The sequence below is a fragment of the Venturia canescens genome, chromosome 10, assembly GCF_019457755.1.
Source record: "Venturia canescens isolate UGA chromosome 10, ASM1945775v1, whole genome shotgun sequence".
In the NCBI taxonomy this organism is placed as follows: domain Eukaryota; kingdom Metazoa; phylum Arthropoda; class Insecta; order Hymenoptera; family Ichneumonidae; genus Venturia; species Venturia canescens.
In genome coordinates this window covers 7,081,245-7,099,353 of record NC_057430.1, presented here as the reverse complement: position 1 = coordinate 7,099,353, position 18,109 = coordinate 7,081,245, and the positions used below count along the sequence as shown (strand labels likewise).

General features: G+C 36.3%; 1 protein-coding gene across 1 annotated transcript; it reads right to left on the bottom strand.

Moving 5' to 3' along the window:
* Window positions 1-15,011: 15,011 nt before the first annotated feature.
* LOC122416761 (uncharacterized) lies at window positions 15,012-17,856 on the bottom strand. Its single transcript, XM_043429807.1, has 2 exons — window positions 15,132-17,856; window positions 15,012-15,019 (listed from the first exon to the last, which is right to left on the bottom strand). The coding sequence occupies exons 1-2, from the start codon at window positions 17,821-17,823 to the stop codon at window positions 15,012-15,014; spliced, it is 2,700 nt and encodes an 899-aa protein (XP_043285742.1). The 5' UTR covers window positions 17,824-17,856.
* Between the last annotated feature and the right edge of the window lie 253 nt (window positions 17,857-18,109).

Here is an 18,109-nt window from a genome sequence, read left to right as displayed (position 1 = left end):
TGATACTCGTTCCCGATGATACTATGATGGGATGATGATGATGATAATTGTGATCACGATCGTGGTATTGGAACCGCAGTTGATGACGATACTGAAAAAAAACACAGAAACATATATTAATTTCTAGTTAATTTTATTGAAATTATAATTCTTAACCTTTCGTCTGTAAACCTAGATCGTTCGTTAGCAAGAACAACTTTGACTCTTTAACCTATGACTTTGTATTGAATATAAAATTTATGAGAAAAATTAAATTTTCAGGAAATAATTAATAGAAACGTGAACGATCCACGTTTACAGATGGAACGTGTAGAAAAAATGTTACAGACAAGATAATAGAAAAAAATGTGGTTACTTACCATGTTTAATTTAGAACGGTTACATCGTCATCATCGTCGTTGTCCTTCTCGTTTCCCTTGTCTTTGTTATCTTTAGATAATGGTGTCTCATAGAATATTTTGAAATGACGTTCTAGAACTTTCGAAATGATGTCATCGTTCTAGAAGGTTCGAAAGTCATCGTTCCACGGCGTTCGAAATTATGACGTCATCGTTCTAGAACGTTCGAAATGATGACGTCATCGTTCTAGAACGTTCGAAATGATGACGTCATCGTTCTAGAACGTTCTCGAAGGTTCTGACTGGCTTCGTTAGGTGACTCGCATTACCCCGCAAGATCCAGAACATTCGAAATGATGACGTCATCGTTCAAGAACATTCGAAATGATGACGTCATCGTGACAATGACTCAGCAAAAAAGTATCCAGAATTTTCGAAATGATGACGTCATCGTTCCAGAACGTTCGAAATGATGACGTCATCGTGACAATGACTCAGCAAAAAAGTATCCAGAATTTTCGAAATGATGACGTCATCGTTCCAGAACATTCGAAATGATGACGTCATCGTTCTAGAATGTTCGAAATGATGACGTCATCGTGACAATGACTCAGCAGAATATCCAGAACCCGCCTTGTATATCTACTCTCTTAGTCAACCCCTTAAAAAAGTATCGGCGAGACTCTTAGTCAACCCCTTAAAAAATCCTTAAAAAAGTCTCGGCGAGTTTCTTTTTCGATCCGTTAAAAAGACCTCGTCGGGAATCTGGATAAATCGCTTAAACAAGTCAGGGCGAGATTTTTGATCAATCCCTTAAAGAAGTCTCGCCGGGACTCTTATTTATTCCCTCAAAAAACTCCCGTCGACACGATTGGTCAATCCCTTTAAAATATCTCGGCAAGAGTCATGATCGATGTCTTGAAAAACTCTCGTTGAGAATCTTGATTTATTCCTTAAGAAAATCTCGCTGATTGAAATATTCGATTGCTCTCAATTGAATCGTTCAATATCATCCAGTGCTGAAATATTCGATTGCTCTCAATTGAATCGTTCAATATCATCCAGTACTTTTTAATTGGATTAATGCTATTAATCTATAAATTTCTTTTGACATCAGTCTCGTTTGGTCTTATTTTCTCAATTACGAGTTAACAGTTTTTCGGCCGTTCAATATTTCGAACGCCTGCCTTCACGCTACAGTGCAGACGTCTCAGCGCTGTCATTCCTCCGGGAGGTTAAAAATCGTCTTGCGAGTTAAAAATGACTAGCGACACATCAGCCTCGAAATTTTTCGAAAATCGATATAGGTCAGCAAAGAGCAATCTGAACTGAGCTGGTATAGGTAGGACCAGGCATTAAATGAAGGCACTGTACGTGATGATCGCGGACATGTCGAGCTGTTTATACCCCAGTCCCGACTGTCGATTTCATCCAAGCGTTATTTTCTATTCACGTTACTTAGCAACCAGAGTTGACATCCTCATTTCTTAGACAACACTTGACGCACAAATATTATTTGATTATTTCATACTTCAAGTCATCATATACTTGAAGTGAACTTTCTTTTATATCGATCTCCGACACGGCCATCCTGACAGGTCACATGTCCTCATGTGAAGTTAACTGAGACAGAATAGAATTCTCTAACAAAATTAACTGGTACTTCGTAGTTCAAGATTTTCAAATAATTATTCAATATTCGAATTTTAGTTTATTTTAAACAATTTATCAAGGTAAGTTTCATCACTCATTGAGGTAAGTTGGAATATTTCGAGCCTGAATACACAATCACTGTTACAATACTCATTTTTTACTTCTCAAGTGAATAACATTACCTGTCACTCTTCCCAAGTGACGAATGTTTCTAACTACTTGCCAATCAACAACATTTACAGGAAGCTGCGCATGCACACCCACGGTTTCATTTAAGAAATTCCGATTTCCACTGGGCTACAATTACAGACTTCCATGTAAATAACTTTGCACAAGTAATTATGCATTGAGCTCTTTTTTTTTAACCTTCAACAATCATTGTTTTAAATGAACTAGTTATTGAAAGAAAACGTCATTTTATTTACTGTTGCAAAAATATTTATCCTCAATCAATTTGTATTTTCAACCTTGTACATAACAAATCACGTAGAATATTAACATAGAATATTATGTTTTAACAAATTTGATCTTAATCAACGCATAGAAGGATCAACTTAATCAACATAATCAACATAGAAGGATTATAACAATTAATCTGAAAAATCTCCATCCGGCATTTTTCTCAAACGATCATGAACGTATTTAAATACTCTGTTAGAATTTAAAGCTTTTAAAGTATATCTATGTCCTTCCAAAATTTTTATGATTTGATATGGTCCCTTATATTTCGGGTCCAGTTTGTTTTGGTTTCTTTCCTCATTTTTTAAAAGGACAAATTCATTTTCAGAAAATTTTATTACCAGTGCTTTTGTTCGATCAAATCTTTCCTTTTCATATATTGCATTTTTTTCAATATTTGTTATTGCAGTTGATCTAGTTTCTTCTAAATCAGTTTCACAATCTTTGTTGTCTGCAAACATTAGATCGAGAGATCTTGCTACCTTTCCAATCATTAATTCAAGAGGACTTGATTTAGTTATTCGATTTTGGGTGCAATTAATTGCCAATTATATATCGAATAAAGCATCTTGCCAAGAGCGTTCACTGGAATTTTCTGCGACAGTCAACATATTTTTTAGAATACCCATAATGCGTTCTACCTGGCCACTGGCACGTGAGCTTCCGGTAGTTGTATGTAGTTGAATGTTCTGTGATAAACAAAATTCACGAAAATCGTTATTCGCAAAACAACGACCTTGATCTACAATAATTCGATTAGGTGCACCAAATAGGGATATTCTATGTTTTAATGCTCTTATGCTGTTTTTTATGTCTATGTGGCATGCATGACCTAAAATGACAAATTTAGTAAAAGCATCAATAAGAACGAAAACATATTCTTTTTTTGTCACTTTTACCACTTAATTTGCCAGTTATATCAATGTGAATAGTGTTCCAAGGAATTGCGATTTTCGGAATGGGGTGTAAAGACGCTTGAATTTTTCCCGAATTTGTTTTAGAAATTTTACACGTGATACAATTTTCTACAAATTTTCGAACATATTTTGACATTTTGTCAAATCAAAAGGAGTCATAAATTTTTTCAAGAGTTTTCTCCGATCCAACATGAAACAAGGCTTCATGAGTTTTGTTGATGACCGACCATCGAACGCCCGTGGTAAAATTGGCAAACATCGAGTTTTCCCATGTCTCTGTATTTTTCTATGAAGAATACCAGAGCGTAATTCGTATGTTCTTGCAATCTCTGTATTTAGAGTTCCTTCAGACATTTCTTTCTTTATTTTTGAAATTTCATCATCACGGTTTTGTTCAGCAATAAGCCATGTATCTGAAACATTTACCAAATTTATTTCTTTATTGTTTTGTCTGATTAAGTTTTCTTTTTCTGAATCTTGAGGATGATTTCTAGACAAGAAATTCTATTTCCATTTCGATATACTATCTCAAAATCGAATGCCTGGAGAAAAGCCCACCATCGATAAACTCTTGGGGTAAGATCTTTTTTCTTTTTTGAACACTGTAGTGAATTACAATCTGTAACAACTGTAAATTTTTGTCCATATGAGAAATGGCGGAAGTGTTTAAATGCATTAACCACTGCAAGAGTTTCCAACTCGTAAGAGTAGTATTTAGACTCTGCTGGTAAAGTTCGTTCGCTAAAATAAGCAACGACGTGTAATTTATTTTCTCTTTTTTGCATTAAAATCGCTCTATAGCCTACAGAACTTACATCTGTATGCAATTCAATTGGGGAATTTGGATCGAAGATCATTAAAACTGGTTCATTTGTTAGAATCAAAATGATTTGTTTTCGGATTTCTTCATGATTCTCTTTCCAATCAATGCTTTTCTTTGTTTCAAAAATTAAAGCATACAAAGGAGCCACAATTTTGGAAAATTCTGGGATAAATTGTCGGAAATAAGACACTAGACCAATGAATTGTCGTAATTGTTTGACTGTTTCAGGAGGAGGTAATGATATTAATGCTGAAATTTTACTTTTATTTGGTCGAATTTCTCCATTACTGACTTCATACCCAAGATATTCCACTTTTTGTTTTAAAAATATACATTTCTTGTTATTAAATGTGAAACCAACATTTGATAGAACTTCCAATACTATTTTTAATCTTTCTAAAGCCTGATCCTCATCGGAGGCAACAATAAGGATATCGTCCATGTAAACAACCACATATGTTTTTGCCAATTCTCCCAAAGCTTTGTAAATTGCTCTTTGAAAAATTGATGGAGCATTTCGAAGTCCAAATGGCATTGAAAGATACTCATATTGACGATTAGGCGTAATGAATGCCGTATATTCAATACAATCCTGATGAATCGGGATTTGGTGAAAACCAGATGCCATATCTAAAGTCGAAAAGTATCTTCCTCCATGTAAGCGGTTAATTTGGTCAGAAATTAACGGTAAGGGAAATCTATCAGGTATTGTGTTATTATTGAGTTCACGGTAGTTAACCCACATTCTTTGTGATCCATCTTTCTTTTTTACGAGAACGATCGGACTAGTAAAAGGAGACGAACTTGAATGATTTTTGTTGTGAGTAAATCGTCTATTTTGTTTTGAACAATTTTCTGTTCCGCGACACTCAATCTATAAGGTCGTCTATAAATTGTCTTACAAGGATCTTTTAAACGTATTTTCATGGACTCTGTGTGTGCCGGTTGTTTTGGAGTTCCTATGATAAAATGTTCTCTAAATTTTGTTAGAGTCAAGAGTAATTTTTCTTTTGAATTTAGAGAAACGTCAATTAATATTGTCAAAGTTTACTTCGTTTGATGCATTTACTTCTAGAATTTCCATATGATCGTTTTTTTTGTAATTTCAATTCATTAGAAGATATAAGAATCGTAAGATCGTGACGCGAAATTTCTCGCCCAATAGCAAGATCATTTTTCAAACAATGGTTTGGTAAAACATGGAAAAGGATTTCCAATGTAATATCATCAATGCTTATAATTGTCAAAATTTGTGGAGTACAATTTATACTTGTTTGATCAATTCCAGTTAATGTTACAACGTTATTTAACCTTTTTCCAGAAAATACTGATAATATAGATTCTTTAATCAAGGAACATTCAGCACCTGAATCAAAATGAAAACGATATTGCTTACTTCCATACCATAAAATGCCAGAAGGTGACTTTACATCGCACACAACAACTCGTTTTTCGCTGTTTAGTTTATTATTATTCCCAGGAAAAGATTTCTCCTTAGTTTCATGAGACTGCGAAGCGTAATGGCCCTTCTCTTGACACTTGAAGCAGGTGACGACAGTAGCCTTTGAAGATCCTTAGTAGATATACAAGGCGGGTTCTGGATATTCTGCTGAGTCATTGTCACGATGACGTCATCATTTCGAACATTCTAGAACGATGACGTCATCATTTCGAATGTTCTGGAACGATGACGTCATCATTTCGAAAATTCTGGATACTTTTTTGCTGAGTCATTGTCACGATGACGTCATCATTTCGAACGTTCTGGAACGATGACGTCATCATTTCGAAAATTCTGGATACTTTTTTGCTGAGTCATTGTCACGATGACGTCATCATTTCGAATGTTCTTGAACGATGACGTCATCATTTCGAATGTTCTGGATCTTGCGGGGTAATGCGAGTCACCTAACGAAGCCAGTCAGAACCTTCGAGAACGTTCTAGAACGATGACGTCATCATTTCGAACGTTCTAGAACGATGACGTCATCATTTCGAATGTTCTGGAACGATGACGTCATCATTTCGAACGTTCTAGAACGATGACGTCATCATTTCGAACGCTGTGGAACGATGACTTTCGAACCTTCTAGAACGATGACGTCATTTCGAAAGTTCTAGAACGTCATTTCAAAATATTCTATGAGACACCATTTGTTCTGGATACTTTTTTGCTGAGTCATTGTCACGATGACGTCATCATTTCGAACGTTCTAGAACGATGACGTCATCATTTCGAATGTTCTGGAACGATGACGTCATCATTTCGAAAATTCTGGATACTTTTTTGCTGAGTCATTGTCACGATGACGTCATCATTTTGAAAGTTCTAGAACGTCATTTCAAAATATTCTATGAGACACCATTTCCTGTTTTACCGACTGAAAATTTCGGAAAAAGGTTGGATCTGTAGATGGCGCAATTTGAATCCAACCGAAATGACCAATCAGATGACGTCATTTCGAATGTTCCAGAATGTTTTTGAGAGAAGGGGTAATGGTATAAAGAGGTTGCAAGTTCTAAGCGCAGTTAATAGAGTCATCATGATGAACGCTTCAACACCAGACGAGATAAAGCTTCTGTGTCGTCTTCCACCATACTTCTGTAGCTATGATGATGTTATATCAAAGCATTTCGGAAGTGATTCGCCTGACGGAATATATGATTTTATCCACGACATACTGGAGTTTCAACGAAATTTGGAAAAAGTGAAACAAGAAAAAGTACTTTGTGCACGATGTGATGACATACGTGGATCAATTGAGATTATATACAAACATGTTCGCAGCTTACGCCGTGATATGGAGAATTTGAAAGAATTTGTAGAGATAATTGCTAATGAAGTAATAATGTAACAAGAATAAAAAAAACATATGAAAACTCATTGTTTTTTATTTATCCTTAAACATTTTCGAACGTTTCTAATTAAATTTTATAATTTGATCATGTAAATGCGGGTGTTTGGGACGGAAAATAATCAATTCCAAGAATTCCTTGATTTTTTTTCATAAAAAAATTTTACATTTTATTAGATTCGATAATACACAAGTTATACCAGTTTCTTAACATTGCCACTTATTGGATTATATTCAATAATTCGATCATGTAGAATCAAGCAATATGCTGCGGTTTGAGCTGGAAAAGCACCTGCTGATTCAAATTCCAAACGTATATCCACTGATCCTGATTTCAGAAACTCGTTTTGTTTCGAACAATCAATCACAATGAGTGGAGCGTATTTAATAAAATCAGCTTTGTTCAACATCGGTTCAGGCTCTTTACCATAATAGGAGGCCTGAAAGCTCGTATACATATCGTACAATAGAGCGAATTGATTATGAGCAATGTCAAGATTCAAATTTCCGTAAGGATAACATTGAGAATTTAGAAATAGTTTAACGTCTCGAAGGTTACAATGATCAAAATGACTCGCGTTTGCATTAGCAGTGCTTTTTCTCGCTGTTTGAAATCCTACTATGACATATCGAGGTTTTTCAAGCTGGGTCGATGTTTTAACGACCCACACGTTTTTTGACGTCATGGGTAGTAGTGGATACTCATACAATTCCCATGTTCGAAAACTCAGTGCTATTGGTGGATCCTTTGCAATGAAGTTGAGTAATGAAATTTTTCGTTGGTCTGAAATTTTTATGTACGGTACCACCCATTCGATTTTCAGCAATGAGATTTTGAATTGCTCAGCTGGAGGAGTCTGTACAACGGCATTGGTATCGTTATTTGATCTCGTGAGAATCAGTTCATGTTTAGCATTAATGATGATTTGATTATAATCCTCAGCAAATCCCAGTATCAATGACAATGGAATACATAGGTCAAAGTAACCATCATTATCGATTAATGTACTCTCATCGTTACTCAACCAGCCAGCATTTTCCATCACAGACATTTGTTCAGGACTCTGAGACACGTAATTCTTCATAAGTGTTGTGAGACCGACATTTTTGTTACGATCAATTTCAATAGCATTGAGTTCATAACGTATTTCTTCGAACATATGGCAGATGGCGTTGTTAACTAATTTTGTATTTTGAACAGCATTTCCATCAACTTTCGTTAGTCTACCATAAACATGTAGAAAGCTTCTACTTGGTAGGAGACACAAGTCCTGATGTTGAACGGCGATTCGAATTTCATCGTTGTTATTAAAAGTTGCCGATGCGAATGGTTGATGTGAGTGAAGTTCATAGTGCGCAATAGATTCATCAAAGATAATAGGTTTCTGTATTTCTAGAATTTTCTCCATGGTACAAAGCAAACTACAATAACACCGCAGATATGAATTTTTACTTTTCTCTTCTTCCAACTGCTCGAATTGTCAGACCCAATTTTTTCAGAAACTGAATGTTTGGACGTGTTAGATTTTTGAGAGATCTTGGGATTGGTTCTCTCGGATGTGTAACCGTCTTGAGAGATGTTCGATGACTGATTGGTTCTCGACATCTTGATTCACTCTTATAGTTTCGTACAACTCTTGTATCAAAAACTATTCCCATTATGCTGATTTTACATGTAATCGTATTGTTATAATTTCTCCTCGAAAATTTACCAATTGACCGTCTTGATCCACAAGTTTAAGTTGTAGATGATCTATTGACTGTACGGCTATTGGAAGATAAATGACGTGTGACGGTACTTCAACGATCTTATATCCCGGTGGAACGACTGGGAAAAATTCATGGATCGTATGTACTCGTTGTGCATTGATATATGCACCCGTGCTAATGTTGCACTCGACTCGTAGCGAATTAATTTTGAGAATCGTTACCGGTAACTCTGATTTGTGTATTTTATTGGCTTCTAGTCTGCGCGGGGTGAAGCCTAGCAGACGCCCAATCGAATCATTGGGTATAAAATTGATTTGTTGATTGCACTTGATCTCGCTGCACAGAGTATTGTTGTTCGGTCTTAGACTAATGGAGATATTCTTATCTGAAAGTGTACTTTGTAAGTAACGCTCGATGTCCTCAATTTCATAGCTCCCAGTGGGTATTGTGATGACTTCCTGCCCTACATAAAATTTGTTATTCCCCACATCGATATTGGGAATTGAGTTAAATGTGAGCAGTTCTACGAGCCCGAGAGTGTAGTTCTTGAATGGTGATAGTTCAATAGGTGGGAAATAGTGAGCCTCTAGAATAGAGCTCGTTCCCGAGAGAGTCAATGTGAAAGAATCACTCATGATAGTTGACGTTTAACTGGTACTTCACGTATTGTGAGATACTTTTTATAGTTCATTATTAAGAAATTTAAGACACAGGTGACCACACACCACTGTATCATAATCTTGATAATTTTTATAATTGTATTTGACAATGCTACCAACACCGAGATATTTCATGAGATCTTGCGGTGGTTGAAGATTTCCAAAGCTATCAAAGTAAACGACGTTATGATTGATTTTTTTGTATGCAACCCAGTGTGTGCCAGGACCATACTTATCATCCAAATTGACAACGGCAGATTCGTACTTTCGTGGTCCATTCCGTGGTAACGCGTTTCTCATATAAACTCCACGGAAATGTGGAATTTTCATAGCTTTGGCATATTTTGTGATATCTGTATCGGTGAGTGCTCGGTGTGGTAGCCTTATAGGTTTTTTGTTGGGTAGGGTTTCAGATGCAATCCCAGACCTTTTTTGTAGGGTTTCAGGTAGAGTCCTTTACCCAAAGCAATAGATTCCATAGTCTCATTGTGTCGTCTACTTTCTTCCAATTGACGTTTCGCAGCTCGCGCATCATTTATGGCTTTTGTTATACCCGCTGCACCCCCCGCAAGAGCCCCTGTTGCACTTAGCCCAGCAAACAGTGGTATGAGAAATGGTAGCAAACCCCCAATTTTCTCGGGTACTCGTAGGATCCGAGGTGATTGAAATTTGTTCTTTCCACCCGCTTTTTTCACAACATCACGAGCACTTTTTAATGCCGTTCTGATAGGATCAACCGTTCCAGGACGTATTGACATTTTAGCTGCATCAACGATCCGTTTGAACGCTATCTTTTTCTTATTAGGTTTCACTTGCATCCTCTTTGCACCTGAACTGAATGTCCGCCCCTTCACACCCAGACCGAGTTTGGTTTTAGCCTTCATGATATTCGCAACGCCCAAAGCTGCAGCTTTTTCACCGAAATTTGCGTCTTTTGCAAAAACACGCTGCCAAGCTTTGTCGTGGAGTACTCTGTCCGCTGCGTGTCGAGCGTCGATGTTTTCTCGATTTTTCGAATACGCAATGTCGTGCTCTTTGCAAGCCGCGTCGAGCGCATTAATTCCCGGATCACCTCGTTCAAGTCTCTGTTTCAGTTTAGTACCAGGACCACAATATTGATAGCCAGGTAAATGTAGTTCAACCGGAAGTTTATTGATGAGATCGTTGATAAGTCCTTTTCCACGTTTCTTCCGACGCTCGATCATTACTGAGGAGATACCGTTTTTAGACATCCTATTTATACTTTTTTTTCTCATCACCTACTGCACCATATTTTCCAGGCTGAACGCTTCCTGAAAATGGCTCACTGCCTGTTATTGTTTTAGCTTCCCAGTCAGATTTCTTAGTTCCACGATAAAATTGATCTTTCAAGTATTCCTTCATGCTCTGAGTTATGGGATTTTTATCTCGATTATCCATTTTCGTGTGTATGTATCGAAAGTTCGATGACAACTGAGAAATGTCTTTATAAGCGACGTACTTATACCTATTTCTCTCAGTCATGATCATGATGAGGTTTAATAATCAACCAATCAAATTATCTATAAAGAATTTTGATGAGTTCGTGCAACATGATGCTAAGAATAAACGTCATGGGGAGCTGTTACCAAGTAGTATACGTGCAGTATTTTGTGGTCCATCGAATTGTGGCAAGACCAACGCGCTTCTCACCCTCATTACACATCCCAACGGTTTGAGATTTGAGAATGTGTATGTGTATTCAAAGTCTTTGAATCAGCCAAAGTACATATTTCTCAAACGCTTACTCGAATCTGTGCAAGGAGTGAAATATTTTCCCTTCACCGATCATGAGCTAGTAATCAAACCGGAAGAAGCTCAACCAAATTCCCTCATGATTTTCGATGATATCGCTTGTGAAAAACAGGACAATGTGAGAGCATTTTTCTGCATGGGACGACACAAAGACGTAGACTGCTTTTACCTCTGCCAAACGTATGCACGTATCCCAAAACATCTCGTTCGTGATAATATCAATTTACTGGTTATTTTTAAGCAAGATGAAATGAATTTGAAACATATATACGATGATCACGTAAATACCGACATGTCTTACAAACAATTTAAAAGTTTATGTTCAAAGTGCTGGAATGATAATAAATATGGGTTCGTGGTAATAGACAAGGATAGTGAATTGAACAAGGGTCGTTACAGGAGAGGATTCGATTGCTTTATATATTTATAATTTCAAACTTTATCGCACAGTTGAAATGCAACCTTAAAAGTGTGAATATGCACAGAGCCGAGCTGAATAAGGAAAAAAACATTTTACGCCGAATTGCCAGCGCGAGCGATGCGATTCGACGAAAACACAAAATGTTGAAATTGGGGAAAATGACGGCTGAGAAAGCCATGAGTGAAATTTTCAAACCCGTAATGAATCCTTTGGAGAAGTTGGTTGATCAGTCAGTAAAACAGGAATCAGCTATCAAGAAAGAACCGAATGAGGAGTCTTCCGTGAAAAAAGAAGATGAATTTATCGATAACGAAGATGATGAATTCGAACGTTCGTTTCAAACGGCTCACGGGGATATCTCGGAAGAGGATATTAGTTTTGAGGATGATGATGATAGTATTAAACGTGATGATTTGTCTCAAAATTACTTAAATATGTTTGACACGGTGGAAAAGAAAGAGCTGGATACATCGTATGGAGTACGAAAATTACAGGGAAATCGTTTAATGATCGGAAATTCACCAATTACGTTTGAGCGAAATATTATTCGTATCGGTGATAAGACTTTTGATCAAAGTGAGGGTTTATTGGAATTGCTGTTTAAAAAATCCCCCGATGAATCTCGAATAACGACAAACGATAGAGAAAATTATCGCAAAATTCTCAATTCGACAAACGCTTATAGAAAACATTATATTCATGATCACGCAATTCGCAATGATAATAGTAAAAAATTCAAAAATATAATTGCTCAAATGATTGATTCACCGATGAGAAAATCCTCACCAACGCGACACTCGGAACGATTGGGTAAAAGCTTACCGCGGTATAAAATTTTCAAAAGAAATAGTACCCTGGATTACGTTTATTGGGATGACCCTAATGAGCTAGTTGATAGACTGCGTCTTCTTTATGCTTCACAAGTTGCAGGCAATGCAAGTCACGTCAATGAAATAATTTCCATCATCGAGGAATTGCGTGAAGCTCAAATTATTTATTAGGTAGTACACACACTACTCGAGTTCAGTTAAATCATGAGTGTCGACGTGTTTGGACGACAATTGTCGAATAAGAGTGTTTCTCCGGGGAGCCGTGGTCCTCCTGGTAATGGATTTAAAATTACGCTCGATGGTCAATATGATATAGATAATAAGAGATTGTGTAATCTTGCTGAGCCTAAACTCGAGAATGATGCTGTTACTGTACGATTAATGCAAAATTTTGTTAAACAAGAAGTACGTCTCGTGTATACAATTACATCTTCCATGCGAAACCAGCTGGATGATCATGAAACCATGATTCGAGCTCTCGAAAACAATTTTAATGACAACTTAAACACCCAACGTATTAATCAGGATACACTAGCAGAATTGACGATGCGTAATTCTGAAATCATTGCACAATTGGAAGATAGACTGATAGCATTGGAAAAAATCCATAATATAAGCCAAAAACATCGAGTTGATGATAGCGAACTTTCAGACAAAAATAAACGAGAAACGAATCGTGAATCCGAGCATTTCGCAATTTTCAAGTAATTTTGGATCAACGCACTAGAATGAGTGAGAAGAAAAGAGTGGTGGTGGAAGAGCTTCACAGACCTGCCAGAAGAAACTATCCTCGTCGTCGTGTGGATATTCGAGGATTAGATGAAACTTGGCAGGCAGATCTCGTGGATATGACTGCGTATGCGCGATACAACAACGGTTACAAATATTTACTTACGATCATTGATATATTTTCAAAGTATGCTTGGGCGATGCCGATCAAGAGTAAGAATGGCAGAGATGTATCGAATGCTCTAGCAACTATACTTGCCGAGGGTCGCGTACCAAAAAAATTACATGTCGATCGTGGTAAAGAATTTTATAATAATGAATTCAAAGCCCTCCTACAACGTTATAATATTAAATTATACTCTACATTTAGCAATATGAAAGCATCAATATGCGAACGTTTCAATCGCACCGTGAAAAGTAAAATGTGGAAACAATTTAGTTTGCGAGGTACGTACAAATGGATAGACATTTTGGATGATCTGATTTCAAGTTACAATGACAGCAAACATCGAACAATAAAGATGAAACCTAAAGATGTAAACGTTCAAAATGAGAAAAAAATTCTACGCAATATTTATGGAGTTTATCGCGTGAGTGGTACGCAAAAAGTAAAGTTTAAAGTTGGTGATAGAGTTCGAATCAGCAAGTACAAGCATGTTTTCGAAAAAGGTTATACACCCAACTGGACAACCGAAATATTTACCATAAGTATGATACAAAATACCGATCCTGTTACATATAAACTTGTGGACTACCAGAATCAACCAATTGAAGGTGGTTTCTATCAAGAAGAGCTCACAAAAGTCAAATATCCGGATATTTACCTTGTGGAAAAAATAGTGCGAAAACGTGGAAATAAACTGCTCGTCAAATGGCTAGGTTTCGACAATTCACACAATACATGGATAAATGAATCAGATTTGTAAAGGTTTTTTGAATAAATACACACACATACAAAAATGAGTTTTTTTATTTTTTCTTATAACCATATGGTACAGTATCCGTTGTGTGAGGTAACAGAATTCTTTTATCATCTTGCCAGCTCAAAGCTAATTTTTTCTGTTTTATCGTATAAACCTCATGATTCTGACTCTGAATTAAATATTGATGTTTTATCGAATCGTGGTGATCAAATAAACATTTTTTATAATCTTCAAATGTTATTGTTTTCAATGTTGATCCTTTAATTCCTTTAGCCTTCTTTCTATCCCCATTCTCACTGAAAACCTTAAATGCGTATAATTTCGCTCGTAATCCAATAAATTCCTCGATTATTTTGCCATTCATTTCATCTTTCATCAAACCAAGAACTTTTTTATTCACTAGAGGAATTCCATAAACGTTATTGCTGGGGTAATCGGAAGTGTCAAATTTTTGCAAATCTCGTTTGATATAATCATAAATGTTAGGAACAGTGAAATGATATAGAAGACTATCTGTATCGGTATACATGAGCTTTGCTTGATTTCCGAATGTTTTCTTGATATAATTGTAGTGGAAATCGTAAATGTATGTTTTCGATAGATCGAGAACCGAAAATCCAACGTAAATGGGTTTATTGAAAAGTACTTTGGTGCGATCCATCTCAATTATAACCATATCATTGTCAAATACTGTACAACTATGGAAATTTGGTTTTGCAATGAGAGCTTTTGCTCCATACCTTCCCTCCCACTTTGTCACGATTCTTACATCTTTATGTTTTCTCACATTTTCCATTGTTTTTCCAAAAACTGCGTTGTTCATTAATTTATAAAAGTTTTTTTCAAATTCATTGTTGGATTTTTTTCGCAATTCTGTATTTAAATCTATGTATTTTTTCAGCCATGGAGCTTGGTTAAATTTTAGAATTCTGTGAATTTTGGTTAGTTTCATTCCCAGGTTTAAATATTGTTTTAAATTTCGATAATGTAGTATATATCTATGTTTGGAATGAAGTGTCGTTATCAATTTTGATTGTTTACTATTGGGTGGTGTGTAATGTTCCGGACAAAGTGGGAGATCTTTATGTAGCTCGAAAAGTTCTTCAGGGTATTCCAAGTCTACTTCGAGTATGTAACCAATAGGCGAATCATCTGGAACGTTGAATATATCTATATGCGATATCCATTCGAAACCATCATAGGGTAAAAACAGACTCATAGCTCCACCGTACAGATTATTCACGTCAAAGTACATGAGATATGTTTCCTCTTTGCTTGGATCGAATTTTTCATTCATGTATCTATTGTTTGCTTGAGCATATCGGTTCGAGCACTGTGCTACTCCACCGCGAAGACCACTCTCGATAAACAAAATTTTCTCAACATCAGTGAGAAGCTCAAGCTCCACTCCGGTACACTTGAGCATCGCATCAAAAGCAAGTCCCGGAGCCGTGAAATAATGCAGAGGGTCCAATTTGTAAGTAGAAAAGCAGTTGCGTCGAAAATTTTCAAATATGTCAGCCAAAAGCAGTACATCAGTTTTCAAATATAAATCCGAATATTCAGCTAATGAGGTGATTTTGAACGCATTCCAAACTTTCATTGCATGATCGTAGTCTTGGTCGGAGATTTCCTCGTTGTTGAGTTTTGAATAAAAATGCTCTTTTGATGGCAACTGCTTTTCATCGAGTTTTTCCCAAGAATCAATGTATTCATAAGGAAATACTCCCTTTCTTGAGAGCATTTTGAACTCCTCCACACTATTACAGTGTTTTCGGGTAATCGATTTATCATGGTCATTCAGGTAAGATGACAATTTGTCAAGACTGCTTGGCATGAACCTGAATGAATCGATGAAGCGTAAATTTACATTTGTGCCTGAGACGTATTTTGTGAAAGAAATATATCTATCTTTATTAATTGGAAGAAGTTTAACCGTACCATCGAATCGTGTAGCCAGAGATTTAATGAGAAAATGTGAGTCGTAGCCGGAGAGATTGTGAAAAACTATTGGAATGGTGTGGGACTTGGTATAGTTCAAATTACACCCTTGATGCGCAGCACCGCGATACTTACCAGTAAAATGACAATGATCACGGTGCTTCACATCAGTGTGAGTGAATGGCTGCTCACAGATATGACACATTTCAGCATTTTTATACGCTATTTTTTCGTCGGTTGTGAGCGGTTTCATAGGCAAGATATTATTCACGCGAGAATCAACCATTTGCGCTATTAACAATAATTGATCGATGAACCACTCGATACAATCAGATCCACGTTTTATTGCAAAATTTGAGAGCGTCTCGTCAAAGGCACATTGTAAATAATACGCTACACTGTGTGGGACATGCTTTTGACACTGTATATCATTTCCAGTTGATTCGAGAATACTCTCGAGATCGGCATACACAACGAATGGTACTGATTCTTTGTACCGATAATTTTTGAATTTCAATATTTTGTTTTCTTCGTCCGGTAACACCATTTTCGCCTTATTTAGACTCAAGCAATCGCGTTTATGATTTTCAAAAGAACTTTGCAGTTTGAAGTGATTCAAGCAGTTATCACAGAACCATGTGTGTTGATTATAATTTGTTACCTGTGAACTCAGTAGACGCGACAAATTACGAATCCAAGCAAAGTGATAAATTGGTTGGAAATTGTTCTCATCATCCACTTCCATACCAATATTACTCGCCACCATGAGAAGGTGAATCGTTGGTTTTTCCGATTTATTTTTGCTCAAGTATAACGGTACAATTTCACTTTTTTGTTTGCATTTTTCAATACCATATACGTTGATTGTCAAATTATTCATTTTTTCAAATTTAGGAATACTGTTTAAAGTAATTGGAAAGTTTATACCGTCATGCTTAAGCTCTGATAAATATTGGGAGTATGAACTAAGTTTATCTACATTCTTATGCATTGGATGAAGGGCTGCTGTCACAGCCCACAGAAAACAAAATTCATCATCGTTTTTTATATTTACGACAGCCTTCTTCTTCTGTATGTCGTGAGGCAACGTAACAAATGTTGACAAAGCTCCACGCAACGGTGAGTACTGATTGATATTGACTACGAGGTTTATGATTTCACGCAACGACCAACCGGAATCACGTTCTTGAAATTCCTCAATTTTCGTCAACAGCTGATCCGTTACATTTTCATCGAACCATCTTTTAATGTCTGTAGCGGCGAGGATTGCTTCATTTCTCGTATTGAAAAATTTCTTCTCTTCGATTATTTCACCATTTTTCATTGTAGAAAATTCACACGCCAATACAACGTTCACTTTCAGATTTCCCACTTTTTGTATTAAATTTGCTAATCTTTTAACTGTGGATACTTTTGCATCATACAGGAATGATCTCAGATCCTTGTGAAGGAGATTCACCACTGCACCGGTTCGGATACGACTGTTAAAAGCTGTTTCGAGATCTACCCAGCGAATACGATCAGTCGTTTTTTCACGCGCGCCAATATTTCCACCACGTCTCTGATCATTCTTGAATTTTTCACGCAATGATATGAGCAATGATATAGTTGTTTGAATTTTCGTTTTTTCACCACTCGATAGATCACAATTTTTCAATATTTTATTTAATAATTTGATATTACGAGTTCCATATTTCATCCATTTATCTACTTGATCACCGGATGCATTTTTTAATAATTTATAGGCTTTTTTCATCAAGCTTATTAGTTGCAAACACTTTTTTGATTCCATTGTGTATAGATCGTAATTGTGCACAGGTTAGGAAATCAATGAAAAATCACACGAGTACCGCTCTATTTATACTCGAGCATGAGCAGAGATTTCAATGGAAAAATGATTCACCGAAAAAAAATTCAAGCAATAATCCTTATCTGATTAGTATATTCCAGAATGTGCGAGTAGATGGCAGCATTCACGATGGAAAATATAACTCATGATAAATAATATCAATAGAGTATTCTGGATCATTCGGGATAGATGATGTCATTCAGGGAGAAGGGGTAGATGAGTATAAAAG

Excerpts from the sequence above, each read along its gene's own strand:
- LOC122416761 (XM_043429807.1), bottom strand. The coding sequence starts at position 17,823 with ATGGAATCAAAAAAGTGTTTGCAACTAATAAGCTTGATGAAAAAAGCC.